The sequence below is a fragment of the Aquila chrysaetos genome, chromosome 2 (assembly GCF_900496995.4).
Source record: "Aquila chrysaetos chrysaetos chromosome 2, bAquChr1.4, whole genome shotgun sequence".
Classification (NCBI taxonomy): Eukaryota; Metazoa; Chordata; class Aves; order Accipitriformes; family Accipitridae; genus Aquila; species Aquila chrysaetos.
The window spans coordinates 26,954,915-26,980,141 of NC_044005.1; the positions used below are offsets into that span (position 1 = coordinate 26,954,915).

The window sequence follows — 25,227 nt, forward strand, 5'->3', positions numbered from 1 at the left end:
TGCATAAATGTCCTCTGTTTATTATTACCAGGTGATACGAGGGTAATATCATTCAGAAATAGTGGCTCCATAGCTACAGCTGAGATTAATTTTGTGTTTAAAATAGGGATTTGAGCTCTCTCCTGTCTTGGTGTTCCCTCCCAGTGTTCTTGCACTTACTTGCTATGTATAAGAAGGAAAGATCTGAGAGCAGACAGATACAAATGTTAAATAGCTGAGAAGTTAAAAATAATTGAAATTAGCCCTTGAAGAAATACAGCCTCTAGCAACAAACCTTTTTGACATTTAATCATCACCTTAGTAGAATAATAAAAAGACTTCAGGCTTCCTACACAGTAAGAGCTTACTGCTATCATGTGCAAAGCCTACACAAGAATATTTATTTTTTAATTCCTGGGTATTTTTCGTATTACTTTTGACATGTCAAAGTCTCTCTGGATGGCTACATTAAGAATTCAGTTCAGAATTTTTCTTTTAAAAATGTGACTGAAGTCACAACTCGTCTTAACTGGGGATTGTTTGGAAGAGTGGCACTTAAACACACTCATACACAAGCCTTTCCTCGTACCTACTCATGTATTTCTCTCAGTCGCTGTCTCCCCACAGCTTGTGCAGCCATCTTCCTTGAGAGCAGACTTGGCTACGTTCCCATTAGGTACAACTGGAGGACAAGTTTTGCGACAGATAAGCTTTCAGTTATGAAAAAATGAAACTGAGTTAAGGAAATACCTTCACAGACATTGGACTGCAAGTCTGGAAAGCACTTAATTCAAGAATTCAGCAAGATTAAAACGCATTGAAATTTAAATGGCTGGTAGGAACATCCAGGTTTTTAAAAGTCAGTGTATGTTTTAAAAAGGATAGTGAGTCTTCTTCTGAGGTCCTCTGGCTAGCTCTAACTAGTAAAGATTTGATGCTGGGGTAAATATGTCCTGTCCTTCTGCTGTGGGCTTCTCCATTCTCCTATGCCACGTCCATCACTAGCTGTTATCAGGGAAAGGACAGTGGAGGAACTGCTCTGGGGGGCCTGGGGGTCCCCAGCAGTTGACAGGGATAAGGTGAGTGAGGAGTCCACCTGATACGCAGAGAGGTGGACGTAGCATGGCCAACCACCTCTTATTTAGGGTGCTGTTCATTATAAATTGGCTTTATCTCTCTGTTTCACTCATTTGTTTCATGGGTGAGGAGACTGCTCAGCCAGACTTGTACAGAGCAGCAATACACAATGTAACTGCTGATTAGACCTCAATTTCAGCATAAATTCAGTTTGAAGAAACCTGGAGTGGGATTTACCTCACCAAATTTAGATGTCTGGTTTGGGATGAGATGAGCTTCTCTCTAGAATAATGTCTTTCTCTCCATTGCTTGGAAAAGGGATGTAGCCCCCATGTCCCATCAGATGCAGACATGGGCATTCAATCAGATGGATCTCAGCTCTAGGAAAAAGTAACCCTGAAGTTATGCCCCAAACCTTGAAACATGCTCTCTTTTGTGTTGTCCTGAGCCTGCACTGCATTTCATATCTGAAAGAAAAATAATGGTATGACTTAATATTGGAGAGTTTGCCTGTTAAGACATGACAATACCCCATGCCTCTATATTTTTTTAGAGTTGTGGCTTAGGTAACAAAATTGCATGCAACCTTTTGTAGGGCTTCTTGAAAGCCTGTGTAAACAGCAATTTCTTACCCTCCCTGAGCAGAGGCATGTTTATTGCAGAGGTCAGAGGACAGGAGACGGGCTTGGGGATTGAGAGGCGGCAACAAGCCAGTTGCGTCTTGCAGATGGTGAAGGTTCCTAGGTGGACTCTTTAACTGGTGTTTGCTGGGAAAGTTCATCCCGAAGCAGCTGCCGGTGAGCAGGAGAGGCCAGTGGACCTCCCCTAGCTGGGGAGCTTGCGTGGTGCATGCTGCTGGGGCCGTGGTAGCAGCAGGGCTTCGGTCAGAGACGCCTGTTGGGAATGAAAAGGGGAACTGGCTCCCCTTGCACTCCAGAAGGGCAGTAGATGAAAGTCACTGGGAAGTGAAGTGGGAGATTTCCTCAAAAAGCTAGGAGGGAGCCTCGTGAGCCTGCCAGGCTATTGCTTGAAAGCCAAAAACCTGCCTGGCACCAGGCAAAGCGCTGGGGAGAGATAAGAGAAGCATCATGAACGCTCAGTTCTTCGAAGTGGTTTGTGTGTGATCGAACCTGGGCTGTCTTTGATGAAGGGGGTTTTGTTTCCCTAAATTAACTCATGTTTTAGATCAAGCCCCACACACTTGATTTCAAGCAAAACCAATTCACATTTATATGGGACTTTTAATTACTCTAGGTAGAAATAACTTCAGTCACAGGGTGAAATGGAAACAGGTATGTATAAATATATTCGAACAATAGTTTGTCTCCTCAAAGGAATTACCTTATATACTTCTTGATGTCTAAAGGTTATTTTGTTCCATGCCTCTTATCCAAACACTATATATTTTAGCTATATGGCCAGCACACCGTACCTGGGGTCTCTGGGACACATTACAAGGGAGGCAGAGCAGCGCGATGCTGTTTTATGGCTGTTTAGCCACTGATTTATTTTTAGTTGATTGAATAACATCCCTATCTGGATTGTGATCACGATGGTGACTGTGATGGCTATATCCCAGCAATGAGTTCAAATATAGCCCCTTAAAAGAAGAGGTCTTGCACTTTCTAGAAGTGGATGAATAATTTTGCATGATTAGTAAAAACAGCGATTAGCATCGTAAGGCATATGTAGTTTTTATAGAAGTTTTTCAGTAGCTTGTGATGGATTGCCAGGTGCAAGGCAGAATGCAAAAAGATTAGAGCATAAAAGTTAGTCTAGAATAGTTTTTAAGAGGAAAATTGTTTCAACTTTTTATTGTCTAAAAGAAGAAAATGCAGCAATGCCACAGCAGCTGACGCAGAAACAGTAAAAAAAAAGTCTAATTACATCATTCACACACATTCATACACATTGTTTCATGGAGACAGCAAATTAGCGTTGTTTTCTGCCATTTACCATGGATAAAAGATACATTTTGGTATGGCAAAAATTGGCTACTGCCAACACCCTGTGAACTTCTTTGTCAGTTGGGAATAAATTAGAAATTTGGTGGGAAAGGGCATATTTTCCTCAGTGGCCATTGCTGCCTCAAACTACAGAGATACCCAAAGGTTTCCAGTGCTCCTTTGTTAACACAGGGCTGAAAGCTAAATAATTCATAGCTCTCTTCATCATTTTCAAGACAGCAATGAAACTGCATTAGGGATATTTGGAAATATAAAAGGTATACACAAACAAAATGGTTTAAGTTTTGGCAATGTATCGTGACTGGCAGATGACAGGGTAATATTTACTTTGGGGATACACCCATTTGTCTATGGATTAGCGGCAGTGAGAATGAGTACCTGCTTCCAGCTAATTGCCAAGCTCCCACAACGCTTAACACAGCAGATTAGGCTAAAATAGGTCATTGCTTCATCTGGAAAGTTGTGTAACAAGTTACCAATCTCTCCTTCTCCACTGTTAAGTGTTTCAGAATTACAGGAAGCATTTCATTTTGCCAGCCTCCACTATGTGGAAACGTTAAGGCATGTCCCTGCAAGACTGTTATTTCTAAACCTGCAGCTGAAAGGATCTTAAAATGCTTTCCCTCTGCTCTAAGTTACTTTGCACACTCAAGGAAGATTGCCCCAGCGCATGTTTAAGTACTTCAAAGAGTGAAAAGCTGGGTATTGTGAAGAGACTCGCAGCAGCTCCGTACTATTTTCTTTCACAACGAGCTAAAGCACTAAAGCATCTCTGATGAGGTTTTATAATTAGATCTGAACTTGCCTGTGCGGCAGTTTCTAGCATAATGCACCCACACGAGAGAAGGCTACAACAGAAACTGGGGGATGAATTTGTCAGTCGTAAATGTAACTCATCTAAAAACGTACTGTGACAAAACGGCCACAATAGGAAGGGACTGTAGTCAGTTATATATTTGCTCTTTGATGGGTTGACTTCACACTTTGATTTTAGAATATGAGGCTACTTTAACATGAATGAGCCACTTTCTCTCATATTTGCCCCAGAAAATAAGGCATTATTGAATGTTTTAGATGTGCTAGAAGGCTGGGTACGTATCATTAGTATGAGGAATGTTCTGCACGGAGAGATTTGTCATGCTGTGCATGTTTCATCAGGAATTTTGTGGTACAACATTACAACATTTCATATCTTCAGATTCTAGTAATCTATGTTTCTTAAAGTTTGTGAAATAATAGCTATTTCTGCCTTAAGTGCTGCAATGGAAAGAATGTTTTCATTCTGCAAATACACTTTGACATATTGCAGAAAGAGCTAAATATTTGTTTTGTTAAGGTTAAGTTTCCAAATAATTTAATTGTCCAAGTAAGGAAAGGTTTGTGAACCGAATAGAAAAATAAAGATGTATTGAAATGTGCAACAAGTGACCATAAATCCCATTTCAAACAATAAACTGGAGCTTAAAGTAAAAGTAATGAACCAAATATCTGAGCACAGTTGACCTTCACTTAAAAGATAAGTGGTCTGCTAAGGAAAACTGTGTTTCCCTAAAATGCCATTTAAATGAAGGGGAAAGGTCTAGTGTTGGGAGTTTTTTTTGGTGAGGGTTCTCCTTATTTCCCTCCAAGCAAGGAGGTCACTCCATCACTGTACAGTCGGGCTTAGTTTCTGTTCCTTCATACGTAGGGCTTCATCGTATTGTCTGGGTAAATACGAGCACAAGGATGTGAAAGCAGAGAAATTGTTCTTTAAAGTGCTCTGACCATGACGTGGCCTGTCTTGATCTACACATGAACATCCAGGCATTAAGTTTGCTGCTTTAAGCCTCTTAAGGCTGAAGTTTGTACCGATTCCTAGTTACTGCTTGTCATTAAAGATGTTTTGCCCAGAGAGAGAGGACTGGTGATGTTTAAGAAATAAAGTGAAACAACGGTGTAATTGTTTCTTACTCAAGCTAATAGAAATAAAAGAGCTTTTTTACTGTCTAGCAATGTTACTATCCATTTCTTTCCTCCTGCTTGTCCTTACATCTCAGCACACCCAAAGATTGGCAGGGCATCCCAGGAGCTGACTGCAGCTGTGGTGATGGTAACTGCACACCTGGGAAAACTTCCTCCTCCCTGTCCCCCTGCATGAACGCAGGTTACACCGCAGAGCAAGTCGCTTCTCCCGCTCGGTGTAGCACGTTCTCCCTGGCAATGCCGCTGCCTGCGGTCCCTGCGGCGAGGCCAGCGTCGCGGGCCCGGGGAGGCTGGCCGACAAGGGAGGGAAGCCGGTGGTGGTGCGGTGCCGGGGGAAGCAGCGGTCCAGAGCCGGTTGGTGGCTTGTTGAATGCTACGGTGCTAAAGGGTAAAATAGACCAAGAGGAAAAAAAAGCAGAAGTAGATCTGAGCATATGCTGGAAAGGGAGAGAAAAAAAATAACCCCCCGTGTATCTTTAAAAATCATCATAATTTTATTTGCTGTCAAAACCACTCGCATACCTCAGCCGCTATCGTATTTGCGGGATGCTGATCCAAAGCAGCGAGACATCTGGTAACACTAAATTTTCTTGGCCGAAGAAGACAAGAGGGAAATTACTCAGAGGTTTAATAAAATAATAATTGAACAGCAAGCGCGTCTCCCAGAGAAGGACCTGGGAGGCTCCCAGCTGTGCAGAAGGCTGTACGAAATTCCGACTGCTTGCCCATCCTCAGCATGCTCCCCTGCATTGGAGCACGGTTTGATTTTTTTTTTTTAATTTTTCATTTCTTTAATGGATGAAAGAATTGTTAATCGTTATCAGCCGCTACTAATGAATGGATTTCATCAAGCATTTATTAAATAACCAAGTAGTCCCCTCGAAGGGGCAGGCTTCAGTACCTAAGCCCCGTACACCGGCACCCCGCGGAGCAGGCGGCCAGAAGGACACGGGACCCCCCTTACGCGGGGTCCATGCGACGGCGCTCCCGCCCCGCGGCCCCCCGCACCCGCGCCAGCGCCAGCGCCCGCTGGGCGCCTCGCGCAGCCCCGCCCCTGGCCCCGCCCCCGCCGTGACGCGGCCGGCGGCGCTGGTCACGTGTGGCGGAGGCGGAGGCCCGGCCCGCCGCACCCGTAGACCGCCGCCATGCCGCTGCCGCTGCCCGGCCGCCCCCGCCTCGGGCAGGCCCCGCTCCTGCCGCCGCTGCTGCTGTTGGTGCTGCTGGTGGGCCCGGCGCGGCCCATCTCCTTCCAGCTGCCGGGCAAGGCGCGGAAGTGCCTGCGGGAGGAGATCCACCGCGACACGCTGGTCACGGGCGAGTACGAGATCGGCGCCCCGCAGGGCTCCTCCACCGGACCCTCCGCCAACCTCAAGGTGCGACCGCGGTCGGCGGCGCCCCGGCGGGCGGGGGCGGGGGGGAGCTGGGGGGAAGGCCGGGGCGGGCGGCGCGGCCCCGCCTCCCCGAGCGTGCGGGGGCGGGGGGAATGAGCGTCGTTTTCCACGCGTGACACCAGCCCACGCGTGGGTTTACAGCGGGCCTGGCCTCCCGCCTGCGGCGCATCGCGGGAGGGATGGGGCAGGACTCGCCTTGTGCTCGGGGCCGCCGGCTCGCCCAGGGGCTCGGGCTCTGCCGTCGGGGTGTTGGGTGCGGGATTTTGGCGTGAGCCAAATACGGGCTCTTTCCCCCCCAGAAATCACGTCGTAGCGGCCCGGCCCGCCGGCCGCCGTATAATCCGCACGCCGAAGGCCTTCAGCCTGAGGATTATACGGCGGCCGGCGGGCCGGGCCGCTGCGATAAGGCCGTCCTAAGCCTCATGACAGCGTGCGAGGGGGAAGGAGTTACGGTGACGTGGCTCCCCACGTACGGCCTGGCACGGCGGGACGGAGCAGCAGGCCGCGGGGAAAGAGCAAGGTGGGGGCTTAGAAACCAGGTTTTGGTACGCAAAATGGCTGTTTCCATCTTGCTGTGTCGTGGCTTGCGTGGATTTTAGGGAGGCAGGTGTTTGCTACGGGGAAGAAAGTGCTCCTAAAGCATCTTTAGGGAGTATAAGGGAAGCGTCGGCAGAACATATGTGAACAATACACCTATGTGACAAACAGCTATTAAAACTTCAACACCTTCACTTTAATTGTGTCCACGGACTGCCTTTCCTAGGCTTTCTTCAGATTTCCCAACTAGCTGAGTAAGGTCTGTTGCTATGTAATCAGTTCGTAACGGCTTTCTGTCTGCTTTTTATTTCCGTATAAGCTCCAAAGGCTTCAAAAGTAAGCATGCAGACAGTCAGGGTGGTCTGCTCAGGAGTCTCTGAACTCAGCGTTACTCAGTGAGTATTTGAGACCTCCTGAAATCAAGTTGCCCTTCCAGCATTTGCCAACAGACACCCAAAGGCTTTGGGTTTTTGGCAGTTGTGCTTGGTTATGTCTAGAGAAGGCTGTTTCTGGAGTCTTGCTTTTTTAAAAATCTTGTTTTGCTGTGTATGGTTACATCATTTGTAAGAGGAACCTTGTCTGTGTATAGGCAGAGCCAAGCAGCTTTACTGCTTTAAGTTGTTGTTATAGTATTTGCCTGGTAAGGTGCATGTATTTCAGATTGAGTGCCACGTTACCGTCTGTCTCTTACTGCTCAGTGATCGAGCTTCCTGGTTCTCTGGTTGCCCACTCTTAGGTCAACTGACCCCAGAGTCTCTTCCAAAACTTACTTTTATGTCTTGTCTAGGGAGGTAGTGAAGCAGTGAATCCCATGCTTGAGTCTTAGCCTGGCTTTGCTGCTGAAGTTGGTGTCCAGGTGGGACTGCTCATGGAAGTTGTATTTTACTGGAACTGTAAACCAAAAATAAAATAAAATAAAGTCCTGTACTAGTTTGAAAAGCCACAAAGGAGAAACAATAATGTATGCAATTCTTGCTTGCCTTCTTATTGTTCAGGTACGCTGTGGCCTCCCAACACGCTGAGCCTGTTGTAAGTGCTGTAATGCCTCTGTTAGGTGCATACGTCTTTTTGTGTCTAAGTTTGCGTGGGAAAAGTTAGTTCAAGACACCATGTCTGCAGGTGGTCTTGCTCCTTCTGCACTGGATGGCCTGCTTCGGTCCCCTGGATCGGGCCACCGAACGTAGGAGGTTGGTAGTGAATCCTGGCCGGGCTCATTACAGTTCCTGCTGGTAAGCTGCGTTTTGTGTGCGTGATACCCCAGCGCTAACAGTGGCACCCTCTGTTTTGGAGGACTCCGCGGGCTCTGCCAGCTGGCTGCTGAGGGGCAGCATCGGGGCAGCTGAGGTCTCGCTTGGGCCCGGCCACGTGCCTCTGCCCCATTGTGGAGGCTGGCGAGGCTGGCGGTTTGGGGAACTGTCGGGCTGTTTGTTAAGGGTGAACAATGCCCTGTCTGTAGGGGATTGCGTTACCGTAAATAACGTTAGAATAGCGTGAAAAATCCCTTTCAGGTCAACTCCCCCACAGTGTTCTGGCTGGGCTATTAGCAGCTTCTCCCGCCCCCGCACACCCAGCTGAATGGGCAGTGTATTTGGCTGATTTGGGTAATGCTGTTCAGTTTTGATGTAAGTGGATAGCAGAGCTTTTACTGTCCAGAATCCTGTTCGTGAGCAGGCTGTTGCTAGAGCTGCAAAGGGCAAAAATGGATCAAGCTGCATAATATTCTCTAGCTAAAGGTTAGCTCTGGTGTCTACAAAGCCCTAAGGGAATAGTGCTCAAAATAATAGGGACGTTTGAGAGCTTTCTTTACTGTGTTCTTGTGACCACTTCTTGGGAAGGAGAACCCAGCGTGCAGATTATATGGTATCACGCTGAACCAGCATCTTGGTTAATCAGGACCGCTCCATTAAATTGCATGCACCGTATGGTGCCCAAAACACATGTTTTTACGCTGTGTCTGCGTGGCCAGGTGTGGGATGGTCCCGTACTCCAGCGGGGCCTGCTCACTTGAGCCGAGAGCCTCCCAATAGTCTGGTGGCTTCCAGATGGGAGGTGGCTTGTGTCTGGTGGCTTGTGGCAGGGGGATGGCAACACAGCTGCCTGTGCCTGACTTTGCAGGCGTGCTTTCATCTGCTCACCACTTGAATACAGGTAGAGCTCTGAGCAGGAACTGCAGTGCGGGAGGAGAACGGTGCTCCTCGTTGTTCTCGGACGCTGACAAATACCATATGGTGCAGGGGCAGCTACAACAAATCCCGTAACAGACAATTACGGGATAACCTGTATGTAGAGGAAGCTTGTTCCTAAAGTCTTGCCTGCTATGGTTTATACCCTGAGGCACGAGGGTTTATCTACTTTATTATTTTTCCTGCCTAATGCAGCAACTCTCTTTATCCACGTGAAGGTCCGCACCTGTTCCGAGTCCAGCAGGCTGCTGGCATCAGTGGTATCCCATGGCAAGGAGTTAATTAGGTGTTCTAATAAGAATAAAGAGTGTTGCCTTAGAATAATTTTGGGTACATAGCCCTTTTATATGGCCTTTGTACAGGGAAACAAGGCTGTCTTTCTGTTGTAAGATGGAGTAAAGGAGAATGTCTGACTTGCCTTCTCAATACCACAAATCATTTTGTGTACTTCTGTCTTATGTATCTTTAAAATTATTCCCAAGCTTTTTAGTTTCTTCACCTCTAAGACTTTCAAAGACCCCTAGTAACTTTAGCACGCATGCTTTTTCAGACATACCTGTTGAAGGATAGAGCTGAGGGAAACTGGGAAGCGTTCCAGTGAAATCCACATGGTTGATTTTCATGCAGTATTGTAATGTCTTCAGTTTTTTTCACCCTGTCCATGGTTAGAGTATGTCAACTGGATGGAGCCTTTAATTGAGCACTGATTCTCAAGTCTGTGTCATGAAATGTGTGTCTTTTTTTCTTTACTATTTGTTGAAGCATTTTTGTAGACCTACAGTTTTTGCCTATTCTTAGTAATTTCATAGACTTAGCGCAAAGCAGTCATTATTCTGTGTAGTCTGAATTGTCCTCTGAAGTGGCCACTTTTATGGATCTTGGCACCCAAACCTTGTATAACTCAGGGCCATGCTGGTGGTTCATTTCTAGAGGAATAGATGTGCCCTTCTCCATTTCATCTTCTGGCGAATGAGTCTTTTTTTGTCCCATAAGGCTTCTCCGTATCTGTGTTGCTATGGGAATTTATGAATTTTGCTTGCAAAATGAAAGCAATGAGTAACAGTTTGGTTCAGCTAGAGTTCCTAAATGTAGTCTGTATTCAGGGGTTATAGGAGGAAGAGGAATTAGTGTGGTTTTCGGTTTGGGGTTTTTTTTGGTTGGTTGGTTGGTTGATTGCTTTTTGGTGGTTTTTTTTTTTGTTTAATCTAGGAGTCAGTAATTACCTTAGAGGCACTCTGACTTTGTCAGTTCCTGGAGTGGGGATGAGGAGGGGAGGAATTGATAATCATGAGGAAGGAGGGGAAACTTGAAAGGAGAAAGCAGCAGATCGAAAGGGGAGACTAGGAGTACTCTTCCTGCACAGGCAGTGTGAGCCCGTTGCAGCAAAACACTGTGTTTCTTACCCTCCTTGTCTCTCTTACAGATAACTGACTCAGCTGGGCACATCCTGTATGCCAAGGAGGATGCCACTAAGGGCAAGTTTGCCTTCACCACTGAAGACTATGATATGTTTGAGGCCTGCTTTGAGAGCAAGCTTCCTGTGGGTAAGTGAAGTGAAAGGTCTGTTGGCTGCTTCTAGCTTCTGATTAAGTTCACGTAGATATGTGGATTAGGGGTATGGGTAAAGTGGTCCTGGGTGTGGTCTGCAGAACACTTTGATTTTTTTAAAGGTGATCTTCAGGAGGTTCTGGGCAGAATATATGCTGTCAGTGTTGCATTTGAAGTTAAGTAATCCTCTGCGGCTGTTGTGTAGAGCGCTTGGGTTTCCTCTGAAAGGGGAATCACGTGTTCCTTCTGCAGAGGTCACCGCAGTTGCAATGAGTGGCAGTACCAGGGAGCAAACCACACCTCTTTTGCCCTTTTCATGCTTCTCCCCATCTTGCAGTTGAGCCAGGACAGAGCAGAATGCCATCATCTCCAGACCCTGTCTTTCTCCCCAGCTGACCATCTCTCCCCATTTTGTGGAACGTGATCTCTCCACAATGTGTACTTGGCAGCAATCCTACGTTAGGTTAGCAACCATTTTCTCTGTGTGTATGTATAGAGAACGTGGCCTTGGTTTGCACCCGCAACTGCTCTCCAAGTGGTCAATAAAGAAAGGGAAGGGGAAACGGCCAGGACGTCAGCCTTGAATTTGTGCTGCAGGGATGGTTGCCTAACAAGCACTGAGGCTCGTTTCCTGTGAGTGACGCATGTGCTGCTTTGAGTGGCTGGGCTCAACTTCAGGACAAACGTGCTGAAAACAGCCAACACGTAGGCTGTAGTCTCATTTGCGGTGGTGTGAGCGCATGCAAGTTTGTAGGTGCTCACATCTTTTCACATTCACTGTCAGAGTTCTGCTCCCTGGACCTGGTTCTTCTTAGGTCTTATCCTAAAAGGTCCCAGAGCATTTCACAGAGCAGTCACTAGCACCATTCCTCATGTCTGTTGAAAGGCAGCTTCTGTTTTGCTGTTCTACTCCACATATAAGATACAAATAGTTTGCAAGTTGAAGAGAACTTTCCAGAAAGAGAAGACTGTCTTCTTTGCTGGGATTGGGAGGGACCTGGCTTGTAACACCTCTTCTATGGTATTTTACAGATAAGACAGTGACCCCAAATGCTCAGGATTTTGCTTTTATTTCACTCCAAAGGTAGGGCTTCCAAATGCTCCTTAACGCATTGAGACATGCAGGCACTAGTGACTCATCTGGGAGTCACTCATGCTATTTACTGTCTAACACCTGGGTGTTTGGGAGGTCTCCAGACAGTCCCACAAATCCTTTCATAGCTTCCATGTGATCACACATTGAAGTGGGAAAGGCTTCTTTCTTCAGTTGTGTTTAGACTCTTATTTCAGTGCTTGTGACCAGAGGTTTCTTACCTAGACTGAGCCCCTTATAGCTCTTTTGATTGTTGGAAATGTTTGTTCCCTGGCTCCCTTGTATTGTTGCAAGTTTGTTTTAAAGCTTTCAGTACTGATGAGGATAAAATATTTCAAAGTGCAGCTTCTACCTGGTGACCAGTGGGGCATTGAGGTGCCAAAATCTAGAGCTGTTCAATTGAGCAGCTGGATCCTTCTCTGGAGGCTTTTTGTTTAGGGGCCTCCAAGCTGCTGGTTTCTTTTTGGACTCAGGTGCGCCGAATTCCTTTGTAAAGAGAGATCCTCTGTGGTGAGTATCTCCAGATTTCCCATGTCTGTACTGGAAATCAAGGAGGTATTAAAGTAAAGGAGGTGGCACTGTGAGGCTTGATCATCTGCAGGACATGGTTAAGGTACTGTGGAAGACATAACTACGTCACGAGGAAGTGCCTTGTTTCGTCTGTAAGGTCAGCATGGGAATGGGGGAACTGACCAAGTGCCGTTTTATCCCCATGTTTCTCTTTAAAGGTGGGATTTTTTTCACAGTCTCATCAAGTAAGTGATCAGGACTTGTAGTGTGGCAGCCAAGGAATAGTGGAATAGAAAAACTGTTGGTAGAGGAAGCCCAGAGCCGTTGGGACCTGAGGGGTCTAAGCAACTGGGATTTCTCAATCCTTAACCACAGAAATGAGGAAGAGGAAGTGAGAAGAAGGTCCTATTTAGAAGGTCCACCTTATCAGAGTGGAGGAGTTCTTAGGGTGATTCTTGGAGCTACGGGTGTTTGCATGACAGGCTTTTTTCCCCTCTTCCAGGGTGGAAGGGTCCTGTCTTCCTGACCAGGGCTCTGTTCCCAGGCACACTTACTCTCGCACTGTATGCTAATCGCTGAGAAGAACAGCCTGGCCTGCACTACATGCTCCCCTGTAGAGCTCTTCCTGTGTGCTAATCTTTACCCCTTTGCTCCTTCTGTAATCCTTCTCTTCCCAAACTTTCTTAAGAGTGTTATGGCTCATTTTTTCTGGAATTCCTGTGGGAAAATTTTTTTACATCCAGTTCAACTATCCTGTTTTTCCACTGACTTTGCAAATTAGGAGCTCTGCTAATCTCCCAGGAAACAGTTCTGTGCTCATGTGAGATGACCTCTTGAAGACCTCCTGGGGGATGTAGGTATCAGTTTAGTTCAAGATCTCTGGGACTTAACTGTTTTTCTCTTTGCTGCTGACCCAGTCTGCTCTGGTGAGCTGTGGCTGCAGGAGGAGCAGGGAGTTACTGAGGATCTGATGAGCGCGAAGGGAGCTGCCTAGTGCCTTGGGCTCAGTAAACTTGTAGACAAACAGCTTGAGTTTTTCCAGGCCAGTCCCTGACAGTGTTAACCTCTTGCAGAATGTCTGCTTTCCATCCCTTTGCACGCAGCAGCTCTAAGTTCTCTACTTTCTTACTGCTTCTTGGCAGCTCTCCCTTCCAGCCTGACAAATTAATCCTTCCAGTTCTGTTCTCCTGTTCACTGGCCTTTTCATCTTTCTCATCTCTTCCTGGAAGCTCCAGCTCTCCACCCAAGTTGCTGTAATTTAAACAACATTAAAAAAACCCTCTCGCTGAACTGTGTGCTTTGAATTTTCTTCTGCAGCTACTGTTGACTGTCTTACCTGCCAGTCTCCAGGCATGCTGGTATATGTATGGCATAAGTGGTCAAAACTTGTGGTTGGAGAAAGGAGCACTGGGTGGTTGTATACAGCCTGTCTGTTAAAGAACAGTGCTGGGATTTGAGTTTTACAGTAACCGGTCTTTTATAAGAAAACCAAAAAATTCCATCATGATCCTAATTTATCCATTGGGCTTTTACATAGCTGGGTTTGAATTTTGAGCTCCTGTATCCCTTTGGAAATTTAAGAAACAGTTTGTAATTGATATGGACCATCTTGTCAGTAGGTTATTCCGTGTTCTGCTAGCAATAGAAGGTGGAGGTGATTCTACTCTGGTGTTGAAAAGCTGTTCAGTGGGTAGAGAGAAAACTTGGGGATGTTGTACAGAAGACCTGGAGTATCTTCCTAGCTCTGACTGGAGTGACCCAATGTAACCTGCACATTGAATTTGTCTGTGGACTGAGGGAATGTCCACCTGGCAGCTTCCTAAGGCAAAGTGTGAGTATTGGACGTGCTCCTGGATAAAGACTGAAATTCATAGTCTGAGTGAATTTAGACCTTGTGTTTTGCTGGTAGCCAGCTGCGGACAACTGTAAAAAAAAAAAAAATTCCAAAGTGCTGGGGTTTGGGAATGTGTTATGTACAGACATTTCCTTGGTGGGTGGTATACTGGAATATGATACTCAGGTCAGCTGATGTGCTGCATTCTTTAGGGTATCTTATATGCCTATTCTGTTTTTTTATTCCCTCTTGTGAATGTTTTCGGATGTGACAGTTTGTAGCAGTTAAAAGAAGCTATTAGCCATAGGTGTCCCTGGCCTGGGGGCTACAGCCTTAAAAGATACCTACTGTGCTGTTGATTGCAGCCTTATCCTACTCACTGTTTGTGCAGCTCCAGCTTGCAGTTCTCTGAAGTGGTGTTTTCCCGGCTTCAGAAGCCTCCTGCCATCTTGGGATTTGCATTAGCAGCGTGGGTCTCTGACATCTGAGCTGTTCTTTCCCTGAAAAGATATGTTGGTAAAGGGATTGCCTTCATTTCTGCAGATACTGCAGCATGTGAGGGTCAGTAGTTCCTGTATGCCATATTCTTCAGTTAAGCAGTTTACCTTCTGCTCCTTTGAATGTAAAATAATTTGCAACCCCAGTAACCTTGACAAGTTGCCGATGCACTTCCTGCTAGGAGGAACGTGGGCTTCCCAGTTGAATATTTGTCCCTCTGGTGACTTGTCTTTCGCCAGGCTGTCTCATAGCAGCTGGTATTCATCTTCTTATCCTCTGCAGTTTTTACAGTGATTTGCATCCTACACACACTTAGCGCTTTTAGTTACAGCTTGTTCTCATTATCTTTGTGAGGCTCTCCTTCAGCCAGGATTTATTGTGAAGTCTCTGTATTTTTAGGCTGGACTGTGCTGCCTCCGCAGTTAGCTGCAGACATGGAGGGAGGGGAGGGATGTTGTGAGTTCTTCCTCAGTGGTGGGGAGAGCTGGTGATTTCCTGGCAGGCTGAATGTTTCGCACAATGAATCCTTTCATGATGCTTCCAGGAACAGGGAGGATGCCGGACCAGCTCGTGACTCTGGATATGAAGCATGGAGTTGAAGCAAAGAACTACGAGGAGGTATGTCCCCTGGCTGCCTGCACTGCAGGCTCCCCTTTCCCAGCACTCACGTGATGCCATTTGTAGATCTGGGACTTATGATGGGAAGCTGTTTTCCCAGCGGTGATGAAAGCCTGCCTGCAACCTACAATTCCAGTGAAGCTTTGTGTGTTAAGGGAGAGAAAAAAAAAAAAAAAAAAAAAAGACAAACATTGACTAAAATGAATTCAGTACTCTGGGAACTGGAGCCTAATGTGTGAATTTCTTTGCTAGGATAGCATGACCCAGCTTCTGGGCATAGGCATTAGAGGCAACAAGAGACTGAGATGTGAAGTTTCCCCAGCCCCAGCAGCGGAGGGCATTTTAGGTTAATATCAGATCTTCCTAGAGGTCAAGTTTCGTTGTTACTGTTCCTGACTGTAAGATATACTGGCTCAACAGCTGTGAAGTGTCACTTGTGCATTTCTAAGAATTGGCAGTGTATCGATGTAAAGGTGTTTGGCAGAGTAGTAGCTGGTGTGAAATCGGTATTTGGTTTGAAGGCATGACATTGCAAATAGGCATAAAGCCTAAACATTTCCATCTTAGGAGGACATTGCTTTCTTAGACCCAAGAGCCAGCTGTGTGGATTAGCAGTTGCTTTGTGGCTGGGATGGTCCTGGCTGGTTTGGATGCTGAATTTTGATGGCTGCTACTATGCTTTTGGCTCCCTAGAATTTGGGGTCAGCTAGCCCCCAGCAATTTTTCAGCAGAAAATGAGAGTTGTTATGGGAGAAAGATTCCTGCAAATTATTTCTGCGTCCACTGCGCACAACAGCGTGGGAGATGCCTTAGGGAGGAGAGTAGGTAGCAGAGGAGGCTGTGTATGGTGCCAGTTAGAAAACTAACAAATTTCTGAGATGGGCGTGCTGGAGTTTTTATATCCTTCTGAGCTTTGGGCTAGCTGGTCCTGTGTGGCTTAAGTCAGTCTAGAACACATCCTATGTAGAGAGTAAGAAAGTGCTTGGGGTCAGGGGAGAGCAGAGCAATCATTGTTTAAGTCAGTCTAGAGCACAACCTACATGGAGAGTAAAAAAAGTGCTTGGGGTCAGGGAAGAACAGAGCAATCGTTGGGCCAGCTGTCTGGCAACCAGCTACTGAAGGATTACAAGGTGTTGAAATCTTACAGGATGACCCCTGAGAGCGTAACTGGGAGGATTATGGTGATTACATTTACAGAATCTCTTTAAATACAACCCCGCAGTATACTCTGAATTACATCACTGTAGTGCTACCTAGAAGCATTGTTCCTATGCAGAAAGGTTCTCCTGTGCCTGTATATCTACATACCCAATGGTTGTACTGATACAACTGTCTTGGAATAAAAGTAAGTATCCATTATGCTTGTCAGTGTAGTCAGATTGATGGAAAAGGTTCATGGACAAACCTGGGAAAAGAACAATTTAGACTTGCAGTCCCACCTGATACCAAATGCAGATCTTGGCAGCACTGACAAGCATCCTTGACTTGTGAGTACCTCTGAGTGGCAGACTGTGTTGAGCCTTGTTGAGCAGCAAGTCTGCAAGGGACTCAAAACTAGTTTACTGTTTGTACAGCTGCTACGGATGTTTAGCCATACTGCTTTGCAGTGTGTTTTCTTTTTTTATCCTCTCTCTTCCCAGGTTGCTGTACTATTTGTGGGTTTTGACTTGACAGGTTGCTGTAAGGCCTCAGAGGGGAGGACTGTTGCTCAGGTTTCTCTCCTGGAATTGCTGCCTTTTTAAGCCTTTTGCTTGTGATGTTCATCTGCTGTAAGGTACCAGTGACCTGTATTCTCCCCCAGTTCTTGTTGAATTGCTGCAAGGAGACTTGATGCAGGGAGTTGAACAATGGTGGCTGATACTGTCCTGCTTGTGCATGGATATATGGAGTGAGAGGAGGGGTGATGTCCAAGTCTGACCTCATAAGCTTTCATAGATCCAGACATTCTTGGAGCAAAGCAACTGGGAGAGAGAGCTGGGTTAGAAAACCTAACTGCATGGCAGTGTCATACCTTAGTTCTCTGGGGTAGGGAGGAATAACTTTCTCCATTCAATAAGTAGAAATGAAGGTAGCAAAATGCGAAAAGACTTTTCAGAGGGAACCAGGAAGGCTTGGTGATTTGGGTTCCTTTCCAGATCAGCTAATCCTTGTTAATTCTTGGCTGTAGCACATCTCTTTCTATGCTAGGAAGAGAGTTAGGGTTTGACAAATCTTTTAGTAGCCCCTGAGAAGTTCAGTGGAGATGTTCCTTCTAGGATGATGGCATTCCACCATCATAGATGCTTGGTGGGCTTTTTACAAAATCCCTTGGAGCAGCTGTGTGTATTGGCTTCACTAGGGATGAAAGAGGTTCCAGGATGTGTGTCGCGGAGTATATGCAGGGCTAAAAGTAGCTATCAGATGTTTCTAGCTATGCCTATTAAGACCAACTGAAGAGATGCAGGATGGAGCAGACAAGCCTTGGTTTTTCCCAGTGGAACCTTTGTAGCCTTCTGTGAATGAGGAAAAGTGCCCTCCAGGAGGATAATGAAGCTGGTCAACACAGGGCTAGCTTGTCAGTAGAGCTGTCCAAGACCTTGCGTGTGTGTTATAGACCTGCTGCTCTAGCTGTGTCAGCAGAGCCTGGGCCATAGGCACACATCCACTGGTGCCAGTTTTTCAGCAAAGCTCTGCTGGCACGTACGTGTCCAGGCCACGGGTTTTGTCAGTACAACCCATTAGCTAGAAAGCGGGAGGGGTTTAACCTGCCGTTTCCTACCCCTCCTCACAAACGCACTCCAAATTGACACCGCTGTGCTGGCAGAGCTGTAACACACAGCTCGCCTCAGCATAAAAATCCTCAGATGACTGCTTGATGGCCTGCAGCTTGCCAGGATATGCATGTCATGTGAAGACACTTCAGTGAAAAGGCTGATTAGCTAGCACTGGCCTGGTCACAAGCATCTCTTCAGATGGACTCTGATGCCCAGGCAGCTGCCTCTGGAAGCAGTGTTTCAGGTTTGCCTGTACCCTGGGCACTCTGTGGCTTGCCTGTTAGCACCTGGACCACTGACGGATGTCATCCTGTGGCTTATGTCTGAGTAATCCTGTGTGACAGTGAGACCGGTGGTGAGCTGCAGGTGCTCCATGTGTTTTCTGTAGTTTTCTGTAGCGCATCTTTCTTCTGCTGCATTACTCAGCATCTGGTCTTCATGGCGGAGGCCTGTCAGTCGTTGGTAATAGTGACAGTTTCTACGCCAGAACCAGGGTTACCCAAAACCTGCACTGGAGCAGGGGCAGGAACTGCAGTTAGCTTCCTTTGAGTAATGTCCTTGTGTCACAGATTTATTCAGGTTGCAGCCAGGACTGGGGCAGGGACATGTGTTTACACATTCAACTTTAAATAGTTGCTGTTGTGGACTTTGCTTTCTAATTGAATGTCCTGTGGATTTTTCTTTTTGGATGCAAGCCTATGACTTGCAGGACTGTAGGCTGCATGTTCTGCACAAAAATGATGTCCTATAAACCAGCTATTATGAGGGAAGTGCACTTTTTCTTTCAAACTGGCTCAGAAGCAGCCCATAAGTATTCCAGCAGCGTCACCTGGTGGCCTGAGGCAGATGAAGCACTTTGTAGTTGCGTGGTCCCTACCAAGAGCATATACTGCCGTTGAGGTTATCGGTCTAAGGGATAAAAGCCCTGAGCTCTTGTGGGTGTAATCAAACCACTACTACTAGGAATCAGGCTGCTCGGGCTTTCTGGGGTGTGTGGCAACAGTTAGCAAAGTGAGTCTTGGTGCTAATATCCTGTGTGCCTATAGAACAATATCGTATGCGTATGTAAGTTAGTCACCTGTACCTCAGTCTGTGACTTCTATTCACTGGAGGCTTAGTCATGTGGTAAGCTCTTCTACCCACTCCTCAGAAGCCAACTGTGAATAAGCTAACATTAGGCCGAATAAGGAAGAAATGTGCTTGTATGCATACTGTGCTCCTCTGTTGTGTAGGAGGAGTAGTAGGAAAGTGTGTTTCAGAGAACAGGTGGGAGAAGTGTTAGTGTTTTATGCAGTTGTAGTTTCTGGCTTGTAGAGGTGTCTCCCTAGGGGAAGGATGCCCCAGATCTGTAGTATGTGAGGAGGAGTGGTTCAAACTGGCAGTAAAAACCCATGTGGGAACTTTTGGTTTTGGCTCAGTGATTGCCTGCCTCCCTCTGTTTTCTAGATCGCGAAAGTGGAGAAGTTAAAGCCTCTGGAAGTAGAATTGAGGCGCCTGGAAGATCTTTCAGAGTCCATTGTTAATGACTTTGCCTACATGAAGAAACGAGAAGAGGAGATGAGGGATACGAACGGTAAGAAACTCTGTGCTCCTTCAGAGGGATGGAGCTCTAAGACCCCTTACTTCTGCTGAATGTTTTACTAGGACAGCATTTGGAGATCAAGCAATGATAGTGGTCTCTGCCTGTTCTGTTCTTAGTGAGGGAAACCTGCTGATATTTCTCTCCCTCTGAAGCAGTCACTGAGTCTTGCGTGTCCCAGCTCTAGAAATCATTTCTTTTTGTCTCCGTTCCTAACATGAATTACTCTGTACCATTTATTGTTGCCCATTAACCACAGTTTTGCCTTGTTCCCTCTCATTATCCTTTGCATTGTTCCCTTTGCATTTATTCTCAAGTACTGTTTGTGCTTCTGTGCCCTTGCCTTCCTGCTGGATGATATCTCACCTTTGAAGTTTCGCAGGGGTGGGGAGAGAAAATCCTGGGAACTTTGCCCTCTTGAGGCACATCCTGTGATGTCAGACTCCCGTGCAATGGTTTGTTGTCTGTTTCAGAGTCGACAAACACCCGGGTTCTGTACTTCAGCATTTTCTCCATGTGCTGTCTCATCGGACTGGCCACGTGGCAGGTTTTCTACCTGCGTCGCTTCTTCAAGGCCAAGAAACTGATTGAGTAAAGGAGCAAGTCCTCCTCCCCCTCCTCTCAGACCCAGCTGGACACCGCTGGGACTCAGCCATGGCCCCCTGGAGCCATCTCACAGATGATACCCACTGACTGAAGCCTTTCTGCAGGAACTTGGACCCTAAAGGGGGAGGGGAGCCTAAACATTGAAGGCAATGGGGGACCTGTGAAATCCTGTTGGATGTTGAGGGTGGGGGAGGTTGTGATGGGTTTGGGGATTCCTGGGGCAGTGATTAAATAAAAAAAGATGTTTCCATGACAGCTGCAGCAAGTTTTTGCGCTGTCTGTTCTCCTTTTATAATCTTGGCTTGATGGTGTCTCCCATCTGTCTGTGACTGTAGTGTTACTCTGAGCCACTTGACCCTGCTGAGCTCTTTAGGTGCCATGCGGCTAGCACCGGGGCAGAGCAGGGGATTCCCTGTTCTGACCAGCTGGGATCTAAGCCTTGTGCAAACAGAGGTGAGTGTAAAGCAATAGGATTCATCATTCCAGCAGGGCCTGAGGATAGAGGGAGGTCCAAGGTTTGGTCCCTGTTGTGGACCTCTGTGTTTCTCCCTGTGGGAGCTGGTGTCTTTGTGCTGACAGGTCAGGGCACCTGAGCATATGGTGGTTCAGCCTGGAGGAAGGGGAGCCTTGGAAGGATGGCTTGGGAACGTGTTTGAGCTTGGAAAGGAGAAGCCTGCTTTGCTCAAATAAGCTGTCCAGCCTTACTCCTTGTCCCGCCCTTGCTCCACGTGTTTGTCTTGGATTTGCCTCCCTTGTTCTGAAATGATGCAGCAGTTTTCCTGAAAGCCTTGGTCAGGGATGGCTTTTTGTGCAGACAGGAGGCCTCAGTCAGATACAGTCACAGAGCAAATAGGAGCAGGTTATGCTAGGAAACTTGGTCTTACATTGAGCAGGAGACTTCTTTCATCTAACAGTGTAGTGTTTATCCAGCAGGCAGCTGGCTGAATCTCATTTTTCCGAGACCTCAAAGCAAGGTGGGCTGCTGCTCATGTGAAGCATGAGGGCCTGTGCCCTGCTTTGAGGTCTGAGGGTGCAAGGGGTGCTTTGCAGGTTGGCAGAGGAGTTGTTGGAAGGATGTGGATGAACTCAAAAAAACAGTACAGGGTAGGAATAGGCTAATTCTATGTCTGGGGGGAGTCTGAACTGTGCCCTCAACAGAATTGTTATTCTGCTATGCAGTACTACAGAGAGAGCAAGCAGCTTCTCGTCATTTCTCAGCCGTCCAGATGGCATGATGTTAAATAAGCCAGGCTGGGAAAAAAACGGGCAGGTTAACTTCCTGGACTTACCTGCTGCAGTTTTTAGGCAGTGATTAAAATTCTTTCACCTTCTCTGCATTCCTTCAGAGCAAATGGTTCAGCAGCACAGCATTCTGGTGTCATGTGCCTAGACACTTCCACCTAGGGAAGAAGTTGTCATGGCCCTGGGCCTGAGCTACCATTTTGAAAAAAGCATGGTTTTATAATTTCTGACCTGAATCTGATCTATTTCTGGGAAGGAAATGGTTGTCCAGGGTGAGGCAATGGGAAAGAGGATGAAAAGATGACCTCCTGTCATCTAAATATATTAGTACTTTGCCTCCCCTTTGCCATTGCCAAGTTCCCGGCGTTGTTAGTTCCACTGGCAAGTGCTTAGATTGCTTTTAATTTGTTTCTTTTTTGATAAAGCCATATTAAGAACCCAAGTCCACTCCTCTGCCCTTGCATCCATTTTATCCTTCTACGTTTCTGAAAGCTGTTACAGTGCAGAACAGCAGTGATGCCACAGGACTGAATTACAGAAGTCATTTGAAGGTAGTTTTAGGTCCTACAGTTTGAAGCCTGTAGATCTGTTAAGGTTTTGCTTTTGTTTTTATATGACTTGAAAAAACAGTACAAGAAAGGGGCCTTTCCAGTCTTGTCTGTTTTGATATCCTCTCCCCGTCCTTATCTGAGTACAAAGATACCTTTATCTTAAAAATGGTGGCGAGACCTTAAGTTCCCCAGGTGACTGTTACACTGTCATCGTTCTGGTGTTGGATTTTGATCTTCACTGTACTGGTACGATTACTGGGGAGCAGGTGTGGGGGACTGATATGGATTTACCTGTAATGACTGGTTGGGGGATTTTTGTCAACTTTCTCAAATAAAATTTCTTTGGGGAAGAACAACCCACCTCAGTTGTCTGTGTGAGTCTTGTCCTCTTTGTGCACGTTCTTACCAACTGCTGTTTCCTGCAAGCTGACCTGTTGCAGGAAGCAGCAAGTACACAGACTCCCTGCAAGCCTTTGGGTTTCTCTAGCAACAGTTAATTTCTAAAGAATTTGAGAATTCCAGACTAAGGAAAGGTACTGGCTTGCACGGGCTTCTCTGCAGAGCGGGACCAGCACAGCAAGCGGGGTGTCTCTAATATGGGTTACCATTTGTTGCATTCCGCCCCCCCCCCCAGTTATATCCCTCTACGTGGAGGAATTTTGAGGCTGACAGTGAAACAGGGCTGGTGCTCTAGAGTACAAGATCCAGTTTTTCACCGTGGGTTCCCATGTAAAATTTAGTTCATGAAGACAAATGGAAATATTTTCAGTTTTGTGCTTTAAAGGAAAATTTGAATTGTTGCAAAGATGAGTTAGTCCTATGTGAGTGGCAGATGCTTACTGAAGAGGGTGGTTAGGTATTTACTGAACTGCTGTCAGATCTCCTCTGCTGAGCCTGCGAGCCTTTTGTCATGCGGTAGCCAAGTGAGATATGCCTCATAACAGGACTGGGGGCACGTAAGTGCTACATAACTAGTTAGAATTATCAGGGAGAATTTCAAGAAGGGAAATTCCCAGATCTTTGGATAAGGATTAGCCTCAGCAAGTCCTTGCCCAGATGAATATTTGAGTATGTGAAATTGTACAGCTGTTCTTATGCGGTAGGTTGGCGGTGGGTCTGGGCTGTTTCAGAGTACTGCAGATGCAGAGCTGGTGTCTTCATTCCATTTTACTTCTGGGAAATGGGCTAAAGTTGAGCTGTTGCAGATACTTGGGTCTGAGCCCATCTTTGTGTGTGACAGATACATCACTGGTAAATCTATAATTGCCTGTAGCAAACTGCATCAGACATTTCCAGCCTCTTCCACCCACTTGTCAATGTGACTAACGATTTAATTATCACACTACTTAACACAGCGCGTGAGCATTCCTAAGTAAGGTATATCTTCATGTATTCCCCCTCCTGCTATGCCAACGTAGGCTGCACCTTGTACAAAGTGCCTGTTGCAGCTGCTGTGTGCGTGCATGCATAAGGGGATGAGCTTTTTACACGCTCGTTTGCTCGTTTCTTACAAGCTGCTCAGGTGTGTGAGAAATAACCCAAGTGTATAACACCTGTGTTGTCTCCTAACTGGCAGGTCAGGGACTTTCGACTCAAAACTAGTTTGGCAACTGGTTGGTGAGATCATTGGGGGATTCCTGCCTGTTTGTTTCACAGGGTCTTATGGCAGAGGTTTGGGAAAGTAGCGTGGCCTCTCTTCACCCCTGCCAGTTCCTGTGATGTATTTCTGTCTCTCGTATTTTTAGTTGCCTCCCTGTGCTGTACTTGTCTTTCAGATGCCTGAGATGGCCTTGTCCTTAGTGAACAAAGTCTCTGGGAAATTAACTTCCCGTACATTCAGGGTGGCTTGTTGGGAAGGAGAGAGTACAAATCTGAAATGGATATGTCTCACAGGAGAAAAAAAGTTGGGTGTGGTGGCTGCAGGGTTGGTAGTTTTGTCTGCTGCCCCTTCTCCACCTGAAAAATTTGTCAGGCTTGTGCTTGTTCTGTTGTTCCTCCCCCAAACCACCGCTGGTGGTGGTGGTGTGGTGGCTCTGGCAGGCCTGCCTTTCTCTGAGAAAGGTGGAAGGAGCAGAAGATTAGGAAAACTGCCTGTTGGTGTTTCTTGGACCTTTTTGTAAACCTGAAGCAGGTGAGCCCAAGTTTTTGCTGCAGCACTAAAATACTTGTATTTGCTCAGCAGTTTGTAAGAAGCCTCTTTTGCTTTGCACTGGAAGTCTGTTGCTCTGGCAGGAGTTGGGAGTTGCTCTGTTTCAGCTGCAGCTGAAGTGACTTAAACTTTCTGCAAAATGGTGGTAACAGATGCCTGATTGCTCCTTCTGTTGCCAGAGGCCCATGTGGTTTATCCCCTTAAACTCAATGCATTAGCTTCTGCACCTCCAGCTTGCTGACACAGCCTGCCAGAGGACCTGTGGTCTCCAGGTGTCCGTCCCAGTGATCTTTTCTATGAGGATCATTTGTTTAGCTCATGTTTGGAGAAAGCTGCTGTGTCCTGAAGGACCCATCTGACTTGTTTTATTTCAGTTTTTACAATAAAATTTACATGTTGAATAACTTCCTTTGGGGGTACGTTACTCAAAAAAGGCAACGACAGAACCATGCTTGTGTTGCTCTGTCTCGCTTGTGCAGTTTTGTGTCACTTAATTTCATAGCTGATATTCCTGAGGTACCTTTTCCCTGAGCTTTTAAATCTGTTGCATTATGTGATCTTTGCATAAGGTGCACCAGGAGGTTCTGTTGGAATTGTAATGAGATAAACTTGGATTTTCTTGGTTATATAGGGGATGCTGTTCCTACAGCCGCTGCACAGCTGAGGCAGGCAGAGGGGAGGGCAGGCTTGTGTTTTCCAGTTATATCCCATTGCAGCTCTGGTCTGATCTGCTGCAGAGCTTTACCCTCTAGGGTGTTCTCACCCATACCAGCTGCTTGGTCTTTATTTCCCCCTGAATATATTTTGTTTGGATAATCTTCCCCCAGGTGTAAGATCTTTGCTATACATATGTAACTGAACTCTCATGGTGTTGTCGTCTTAATTATAATTAACCATGTAGATGCCTTGTCATTTCTTCCTTCTCAGTGCACGAGCTGCTCTTTCCTTGTGTTAGTAACATAATCAATGTACTGTCTTGACTCTGAAAACCATGAATGAGATCTTTGAACTAAGGCAGATACTTTCTATGATTTGGTTTAAATGACAGTGTTCCTACCCTTACCCAAATTCATCATTTGGTAACGATTTTGCAAGAGGCAGAATGGCACATTGCCTCTAGGTGGTGTGATTTCTTTAAATGCTTTAATAA

At 46.4% G+C, this 25,227-nt stretch overlaps 1 protein-coding gene across 1 annotated transcript; it reads left to right on the forward strand.

Annotated features, from left to right (window-relative positions):
- The first annotated feature begins 6,082 nt into the window (after positions 1–6,082).
- On the forward strand, positions 6,083–22,288 carry TMED10 (transmembrane p24 trafficking protein 10). Its single transcript, XM_030040930.2, has 5 exons — positions 6,083–6,358; positions 10,520–10,640; positions 15,124–15,197; positions 19,397–19,523; positions 20,003–22,288. The coding sequence occupies exons 1-5, from the start codon at positions 6,131–6,133 to the stop codon at positions 20,122–20,124; spliced, it is 672 nt and encodes a 223-aa protein (XP_029896790.1). The 5' UTR covers positions 6,083–6,130; the 3' UTR covers positions 20,125–22,288.
- Positions 22,289–25,227: the final 2,939 nt, after the last annotated feature.

Bases quoted from the DNA above. Each gene is read 5' to 3' on its own strand.
- TMED10 (XM_030040930.2), top strand. From the start codon at position 6,131: ATGCCGCTGCCGCTGCCCGGCCGCCCCCGCCTCGGGCAGGCCCCGCTC. The intron at 6,359-10,519 runs GTGCGACCGCGG...TCTCTCTTACAG, and splicing joins GACCCTCCGCCAACCTCAAG to ATAACTGACTCAGCTGGGCA. The intron at 15,198-19,396 runs GTATGTCCCCTG...TCTGTTTTCTAG, and splicing joins AAGCAAAGAACTACGAGGAG to ATCGCGAAAGTGGAGAAGTT.